The sequence below is a fragment of the Neltuma alba genome, unplaced genomic scaffold, assembly GCF_004799145.2.
Source record: "Neltuma alba isolate B1F8T4 unplaced genomic scaffold, ASM479914v2 tig00006415_pilon, whole genome shotgun sequence".
In the NCBI taxonomy this organism is placed as follows: domain Eukaryota; kingdom Viridiplantae; phylum Streptophyta; class Magnoliopsida; order Fabales; family Fabaceae; genus Neltuma; species Neltuma alba.
Genome location: NW_021634455.1, coordinates 3,695 through 13,195, shown reverse-complemented (window position 1 = coordinate 13,195; position 9,501 = coordinate 3,695). Strand labels below are relative to the sequence as shown.

At 35.2% G+C, this 9,501-nt stretch overlaps 1 protein-coding gene across 1 annotated transcript; it reads right to left on the bottom strand.

Annotated features, from left to right (window-relative positions):
• Positions 1-1,447: 1,447 nt before the first annotated feature.
• On the bottom strand, positions 1,448-6,012 carry LOC114750285 (lysosomal Pro-X carboxypeptidase-like). Its single transcript, XM_028938857.1, has 10 exons — positions 5,565-6,012; positions 5,284-5,470; positions 4,789-4,922; positions 4,598-4,710; positions 4,355-4,478; positions 3,997-4,146; positions 3,746-3,901; positions 3,174-3,253; positions 2,763-2,812; positions 1,448-1,796 (listed from the first exon to the last, which is right to left on the bottom strand). Exons 1-10 carry the CDS (start codon positions 5,949-5,951, stop codon positions 1,657-1,659), a joined length of 1,521 nt encoding a protein of 506 aa, XP_028794690.1. The 5' UTR covers positions 5,952-6,012; the 3' UTR covers positions 1,448-1,656.
• Positions 6,013-9,501: the final 3,489 nt, after the last annotated feature.

The window sequence follows — 9,501 nt, the reverse complement described above, 5'->3', positions numbered from 1 at the left end:
CAAAAAGAAATTTTTTGTATGGATGTATAATTTTACCCTTTATTTTGTTATTGTATTAACTTCGTTTACATAAGGTATAATGTATATTAATTAAGGATAAAATTAGAAAGTTGTTAAATTTTAAATGAGAGTTAATAAAGTTTATGATTTTTCATGATCTATGTGAAACATATTGGAAGTAACTTATAAATAGGATTAGAAGAATATATGTGATCCCAAAGGTCCTATACTACAATCCATTGTAATGTTAGACATTCGGAACCAGCGGGGGTTGGGTCTAGCAAAAGGAATTAATCTTTCACAATATGGTGAATCAAGATTCGAATTCCCACTAGGAGACTGGGGGGAATAGAAAGTTGTTACGTGAGAGAGAGAGAGGTGCGGGTTGCGCATGGATCATTCTTCTCCCTCACACTCTCAGCTCTTTGATTTCTCTCTGGACCCTCTGCGGATCCACAACACTCAACAATTTAGGGTTGCTGTGTTCGTGTTATGACCAGTGAAACGAGGGTCACGAGGGCGTGTTTGGTTTCAATGGAACTTTAGGTAGTTCCCTCAAAAAGATAGCGAACAGGATAATTCCTAAAGTAGAAACTGGAATGTACAGACCAATGCTTCCAACCAATATGTCACCTTTGGCTTCTAGCATTTGACTTGATTAACTATATCAGTGGTTAATAATATTGTCTCTAATCTTTAATACAAAACCCAGTTGGTTAATTTGAAAAAAAAATTAAAAAAATTGCTAAATTACTTTAAATTACTTGTAATTATCGTTTGTTTCTAAAATAATTTGTCACACTTATAAATTGATTTATAATCTAATAAACTATATAAGTATTTTAAAGAGATTATGTACCATATGTTATAATTAAGCATTTTAGTAACTTTCTTAATCTTTTTAGATTAGCCAACTAAGCTTTATATTAAGGATCGAAAATAATATCAATATAAAGCCACAGTTCCAGCTATTGTGTGTTATAACAATCCCAACAAAACTGGAAAGTAACTGATTTTTCTTTTCTTTAACCCATATTATTCTGTGCCACTGATTCCCCAAAGTATTGCCCAAAGCAAAAGGAAAAGGTCATCCAGTTACAAGGGTTTATTGAATTAGGGTCTGCGGGAGTCCGAGGTACACAAGATCTATTGGGACTTTGCTATTGAATATTATCACTAACTATATTTTTTTCCAATATTTATATAGGAAATTAATTGATAATTTTACTTTTAGTATGGTTGACATCTAACGTTTGGCCTAGGATTATGTGAAATTATACTAATCACTAAACACTACTATATTTGATGCTTAATAAGTGATAATTTAAAGACAAGCCATGGATTGACGAATAACAAATATGAGAAAAATGGATGGGAAGCAAAACAATGGCCCGACCTTGGACACAAAAGAAAATAAAAAAGCAGCCACAATAATCACTGAAGAATGTGAAACAAAGCCGTACTCAAGGAAGAGTTACAAGCTTAAAAGAACCAATGAGATGATATCGAAAATATTTCATTAGCTATTTACAAAAGTATGCATCCAAGGTTTACATAGACTATTACGCGTGCAGATATAAGACCTCCATAGAAGCAAACGGTGATGATGCAAGAAGGGATACAACGTTGAAACCAGACAAGCACCAACATCTAAATCTACATACTATATGTAGCTTTTTTTAGTTTGTAGTAGTCATTAATCCAGCCTTCTATTAGCTTGATCTCAGTTGCCCTCTGCTCTACCAACCAATCAGGATCATCGGGGCCAGCAGCACGTAAATCTATGTGGTGCGCACCTAATAAAAAATTGTGAAAGAATTAAATTTAAGTTTGCCTATTAAAGCGGAGAAGGGGACTCAAGAGCTTGTTGAATGCTTCATTGATAAACCAATCTGCAGACTGTTGTAGGATATTATATTGAATGCCATCCTGCAGCTAAAAGTTTCATAAGGAAGTTGCAGACTGGCAGGCGATCAGTCTAATTTTCCAAACCGTTGTAGGATATAAAAAGGCATGTATAGAAAATTTTACCATCGCTGGCATATTGAAAACAATAAGGGGGGGAAAAACCCCTCAACCACGCATAAATGAACATAAATAAAAGAATGCAGCTGCTAATAAAGAGATTTCGAAAGTTCTTGATGACTGCACGTTACCATCACCCAGGACACCAACCAGAACATAAATACAATAGTTAGCAAATCCAAAGGCAGCAGTCACGCACAAAATGCTAGATAAGACACTCGTACTTTGATAACATGAGACAATGGTCATTGAAATTATACACTGAGATGTTGCTCCTACGAACAGACTACAAGCTCAAAGATTATCACAGGAATATAAAGGGGAATATGAATAATTGAAGTTCCGTAGGTTGTTAGATTCCAGTCCAACCAGTGAACGGAACAACTGAAAAAGCTGCGACTATGAGTAAACCAGACTTCATACCTCAAAATCATATTATCTTTTGCTACTTAACATCTACCAGTCACACCTCTCCTAAATGCATAATTATGCAATAATTATGATTGCCATCAAGGATGCTTCTAGTCATCTAGCACACGAGTTAATGGATACAAAGGACCCTGAGGTTTGAGAAATTATCAGTTTGATTACATTATAAAAAGAACTAATGTCAATCGCATTTCTCAACCACAAAAAAGGACTTATTACAGGCCACAAATGAGTGAGATGCATAGTTGGCTTGTCATACGGCCCACACAACAGACTGCTCATAAATTCAAAAATTTCAAATTCTTTACCTTCTTCAGTGACAAGAGAAACAATACTTTCAGATATGTTGTGCAGAACACTGCAACAGAAACAACTTTGATACTTAGAATTCAAATAATTATCAAAAATTCAAGGGAGAATCACTATGAGGTCACAAGGAAGGAGTGTAATCACTAAAAAGTCTCACAACAAGTAAGCGGCATGTAGTAACAAGTTCCCGTGTAGGAAATGACAACAATTCTATGCTACTCACTTGTTATTGGTACATTTTGGTGATTATATTCCTCCGTCAGGACTTCATAGTGATTTTCCCAAAATTCAACCTTGTTGAAAATTTTACTATCTCTGGCCCTAAACTAGATCAAATATTTAGAATCTAAGGTAGTATTTCAAAAATATAAAAATCGAGAATTAAGATATTATCAGAGTGAATTTGTCACCTGCCACCACTCCATGGATCCAATAGGCCATTTGAGAAAATTATATTACTTCCAAATTTCTTCAACGCAACATCAATATCCTTCAAAACAAAAGCCCAAAAAAAAAAACAAAGAAAAAAAAGGAGGCAAAAACACAAAAATATCAGAATGAAGCTTCTAAGAAGGGGTGCAAGCTTGTATTTTATATAATTGAATTATCTAAATGGCATTATAAGAGAAGGGGATATTACATTTTAAAACATCAGCCGTCTGTCTTTAAGTCTGAAAGTATGAAGTGGTTTTATTAAAACAAAGTGTCCCCTTCCCTTATAATGGCATTTAGATAATTACATCATATATGCATAAATAACTGAGAAACCAAGCGACTGGTCCGTTGTTTTCATTAGTATTATCATCTTACAGAGGAATCACTTGGAAACCTAATGACTCGGAAGAAGTTAGATGTGCATGTTCCATCAAGTCAAAGTTTCTCATCATCATGCCCTATATCAGAGCATCTGCTACATTTTTCTTTTGGTGGTTTTCGTTTTTGGGGGGAGGTGTTGATAAACAGTAATGTACCATTCACTTACATGGCCACCAAATTCTGTAGTAACCCATTTTGGCCTCGGAGTCACTACAAAATTCTTCAAGCATTCCTCTTGATAAGAAGAATAATTATAGTCAAATTTTGGAAACATGCTCAACTCCTCGCTACTAGACATTGGCATAACCATCTCAGTGCAAGCCTGCATCATGGGTTTGGAAAGATGGAAATGAATTTAGTATGAGAACATATTTGTCAAAGAAATTTATGCAATTGAGCTTTATGACTCCTGTAAACCTGCCAGTTCCAGCCACTCAAGCCATGAGGATCATCATCCAGTTCAAAACATTTAGCATCTCCTGTATAGTTGTAGTAGACATTCACTCCTTCATATATGCGCTCCAAAATGCTAGTTCCAGCAGGACAATCATCAATCCTTTTGCAAACCTATGAAAAGATGTATGATCATATTAACTAGCCATAACGATCAGGACCCTTCCTCACAAGATTCACCTCCTCATCAGTATCACGAAAACCAACTGATTTTGAGATAGGAATATCAACATTAACATAAATTAGGAAAATTTGACAACATTAAAATCAAGCCTGTAGGTATTATAAGATAATTTATCTTATGTCATGAAATCAAACTAACCTCCCTGATGGGGTGTGCAGGCAAAGGCATCATAAAGTCAGCAGGATATGGATAGTTCACCATTGCCAGATAACTATAGGCAGACTCCAACCAGTCTGAAAGATCCTCTGTTCTCTTCAATTGCCTAATAATGGCCTTCAATTAGTTCATGTAATTGGGAGAACAAGATAGCACAACATATAGACCATCAATCGCCATCATCTAATGCAAAAATGGGCATTTCTGTATATAACAATGCCTCACCGACAAAAGCCAAAAGTTTTCGTAAGTTCCTCAAGGCCATTAGTTGTCTGACCCTTAGATTTCAGCTCACTCCAGGACTGCTTTATATAGTTAAAGCAGCTAGAACTTTCACGCTATTGGCATAAAAGAGTGAAATTGTTAATATCACACAAATAAAGATGACAACAGCAAAGACTGGCAGACTATCTTACCCTGAAATCATTCGAAACGATATCATAAAATGTTTCGGGGGGCACAATGTTTTCAAATTGAAGAATTGGAGCCGAAGAAGCGAGTGCTCCAATTGAAATATGAGGATATTTGAGTCTCATCCATGCTGCTAACACTGTTTTAGATCAAAAAAAATAAAATTGAAAAGAGTTGAGAGAGGAGTCGTTAATGATGCTCGGAAGCCAAAAAATGCACTAGGCCGACCCCTAGAAATGCCAAGCCACGTCAGTGATAAATGATAACTGATTCCGATTGAAACAGAAAGTTTAATGTAAAACAAGAACTCGTCGTAAAACTTCTTTTAGCACAATTCTCCTTTTACAGTGAAAAAGACCACACATCCCTCTCTCACTTACAATTTCGCTCAGCAATTGTTATGGATTGGTCCCAAAAAAAAAAAAATATCATGAAGTCCACTTATAGTCAATCAAGTTGAAATATGCATATATAAAAGACCCAAGCAACAAGTTACTTACTTCCACCATATGATCCGCCAAACAGCACAACGGGACAATCCTTGCAAGATAAATTTTGCTTCAGCTCGGTAAGCAGAACGGCAAAGTCAGCAAGCGCCTGCTCTGTATTAAGGTAGGACAGTGTAGTAGCATTCTTATATGCCTCTTCTTTACTTCCGAATGGCACAGATTCGCCGTAGTATCGATGCTGCCATACAACGACCAAGCAAAATTTAATCTCAAATAGAAACAACAGAAAAGATACATGCAAAATTTAAGCTACTAAGTACATGAATACTTACTTCGGGAAAAACAACCATGGCACCGAACTGAGGTGCGATTTCCCAAATAAAGCCAGAATTGGCAGCGAACCAGATAATATCCCCTTCATTGCCGCAGTAAAAGAAAATAGGACCCAAGCGCTGAGGACCGACCCAGTCCTTAGTGTTGATAAGATAACGCTGCCGAAATTTGGGGAGGTCCGCGAAACTGAAATGATCAAGACGCTGCTCGAAATATTGGGTTTCGTATTGTGGCTGAATCTGAGGGTGCGGTTTCGTTTGACCTGAGAACTTTCCAAGGAATCGCGGGTACCTGTAGGCTGGTGATGCGAGTGATTGTGGAGAACGCGAGATGATGATGGTAATGAGGAGAGAAAGGAGAAGAGAACAAAGTCTGTTCTCTGCCATTGATCCCAAGGAACTCCGCTTTTTGACTGTTTGCCAACGGAGCTCAGTAGCGTGGTGTTTCATACGCTTGTCACAAAGGTTGATGAACTTTTGGAGGCACAGCTCGAAAATATACTCTTTCGTTGAGAATATTGTTGATAATTGTTAATACTTAGATATTACTCCATGGTCAACATATTTTATTATTTTTCTTGTCACGCTCCCTCCCCTCGTCTACTTTTATTTTGATCTTATATTTAATCTCAATTTATTTTATTTTTTTATATTTATTTATTTATTTTTAAATAATTTTTATAATAATGATAATTTTACCTAATACATTTTATTAGTAAAAATATTTTTAAAAAAATAATATCTATTTATTATAAATAAATAACTTAACAAATTTTTTTAATCTTGATATTTTATTTACTAAGGACAATAACGACAGAGCATTATTTTCACTTCAAATCGAATTAGGCGGGCTGGCGCCGACTGGTAGGGCTTGGAGGGCCATCTATAGATCTAAATGGGCCAATTGAAAAAAGAAGGCGGGCTTCTTTTCTTTAAAGTAATGAAATAATACACCGGGACAACTAAACCTCTAGGCCCAATAGTTTCACTGAATTTTATTTTGATCCCAGCACTTACCTTTTTTCTTAGAAACCTCCCCGCCGTTCGTGCCCTGCAAATTTTAACAAAGCCAAAAGGTCTCTAACTAAACACCGTTGAATATTGTTAAAGAGGTTAGAAAAGTCTGTTGTGTGAGGTAAGCAACCCACGAATTAGATAAAATTTTAGCAGATGAATATGAAAGGTTAACTTAAGAAGATGGAAAACAACATTAGATTATAACATGACGTGAGGAATAAAAAATTCTAAGTAGAGGTGGCTAGAGTCATATGATACTACTCCTCCGGTTCTAAATATAAGACTCTTTTTGTAGTGTAATTTACACTATAAAAAGAGTCTTATATTTAAAATTGGAGGAGTAGTAACCAAGAGAGTCGTAAAAGGACGAAGACTTCTTTTCTTTAAAGCAATGAAATAATACTCATCCGATCGTTAATATAATACTCATTTAACTAATTTGATTAGATTAAGGAAGTTAGATAAGTTAGTTAATTATAAGAAATATGACACATTTTTCCTAAAATACCATAATCATCTTTCTTAATATCTCATCTCCTTCTTCTACTTGATCATGGTTGAGGGAGTATCCATAGGGGTACTTTAGAGAAAATTAATAAATATGAAAAATGTGTCTTATATTTAGGACTAAAACCAATTCAACAATTAGGTCTTATATTAAGGATCGGAGGAATATTTGGGAAACGAAGCTTCTAATTCCTCTCATGGTCCACTTTACTTTTCTTTTTTTTAAATGTCTTTCTTTGGACTCTTGCTTCTATTCATTAGTTAGAAGTATTGTATATTTAAGTTTGTTTCTTTTCATCAAAAGAGTGTTTAGATGTAAACTAAACTATAATTTTAAAAGTGTTTTTATAATTTACGAAGTAAATATGTAGAAAAGTTTGTCTCCTCTTACAAAAAAAATGCTTTTCAAAAACAATTATGAGGGTTGCCCAACACCCTCTAAATGTGTGCGATGAGTAAGCCACGAGCAGGACTGCCAAAAAAGGTTCAGCTTTAAATGCAAATTTGTGGCCAACTAATTAAGCTGATTTTCTTATTTTTTCCAGCATTATTCAATCTCTAGTCTAATTATGCATATCATATCAGATGACGAAGCCCTTACACGTTAGAAATACGTATATCTAGTACAGCAGAAGGAGACATTAAATCCTGTAATGCAAAGTCTTTGCGTGTCAGCTTTGATGTCCTTCTCAAAATAGGCTTCTATATACAGATCAAAACAATATTCATAAATCATGGCTCAATATATATATAGATATAGATTTTTCTTATAATGATAATGATATTCCAATCCAGATATCAATATTAATACCAATAACAGTGTCAATTTATGATTATTAATTAATATAAAATATGTGAGAAGTTGCAATTTTTAAAAGCCACATAAGTCAGTGGGCTCATCTCACACTATGGATATCATACAAGAGAAAAGTGGGCCAGTTGCCTTTTCAACATTTACATCATGCAACCAAACAACCCACTGTTTCGGCCCACCAGATAAAAAGATCCGATATAACAAGTCCCAAAGGTAGGATAATGGAGGCCCAATTCAACAATGGATACGGGCCTTCCCTTTAACCCCCACCCCAACAACAATTCTTCTTCTTCTTCTTCTTCTTATTATTATTATTAAAAAAAGAAAATGAAATCGCCCCAAAAAGAAAGGGAAAAAGGAACGGAACATAGTTGACATGGAAAAGAATTAACAATGAAATTGTTGACAAGAGAAGCCACTCAAGGATTCTACCTTTGTTGTGCAAGAACTTTTTTTTTTAAAAAAAAAAAGGATTCTAGCTTTATATTATTGGATGTGGTATTCCCTTTCTGCAACTTGCATCCCATTGGGGGCACAATCCCACAACCCACCCTCACCACCCAAGGCTCATGCCCTCCCATCAATAATAATAATAATAATAATTAACAATATACAGTCTCTCCTTCCATCCGCATTTACCGTCGTTTAAAAATTCTTTTTCTTTTTCAAGAAAAAGTCATTAGAAATCCCTTGGAGGGAAATAGGGAGCTAGGGGGTGCAAAGGAGTGGGGAGGAACATGGATATAGAATGATGAAGAGAGGGATTTAAACGAGAGTGATGATTGTGAATATCATGTCAAGTGCTTTTGTATATACTCTTTGTTAAAAAGAACAAAATGATTTAAACTCTCACTTCATGAGGGAATGGAGAGAGGGACGGGTGGCGTAGATGGCGGATTACGTAAATTGAAGGGCAAAAGCTCCAATTGACCTCTATACTTACTCCTTGTGCGGCTCAGGGCTTTCCATTTGCATGCCCAATTATATTATTCTCTCCTCTGCATAATAGCCACTTATAATCAACCCTCCTCATCATATCCCTTTGCCCCTATTCTCTATTGTTCCTTCTCTTAGGCGTGGACCTAGCTACCTCCTCTTTCATCCCCATCCTCCATACACACACACTTCTATGATCCTATTTATAAGACACTTTCATTATATTTTACACAAATTAAGAAAAATTTTAAATTTCATTAACTCTTATTTAAAATTTAAAAACTTTCCAACCTTATCATTATTTAATATACATTATACTTCATGGAAACAAAATCAACACAATAATAAATAAGGGGTAAAATTATACATCTATATAAAAAATTTCTCTTTATGTCCTATAAATAGGACCAAAAAATACCTTCTCTCTCTGCCCTATAAATAGGACCAGAAGAGTATATATATTGCCCCCTCTTTCTGTTCTCATTCTTCTTCCAATTCCTTCTTATTTATATATACTTGGGGAAAATGTAATAGTCAGGCCAAGACTTGAAAGAGGATAAATAATAAATAGTGGTTTTGGATGTTAGGAGTTAGTGAGGGACAAATGAATCAAAAAAATTTGGAAGTTACACGGAAATCACCACTAAAAGCTAGAAGACAATG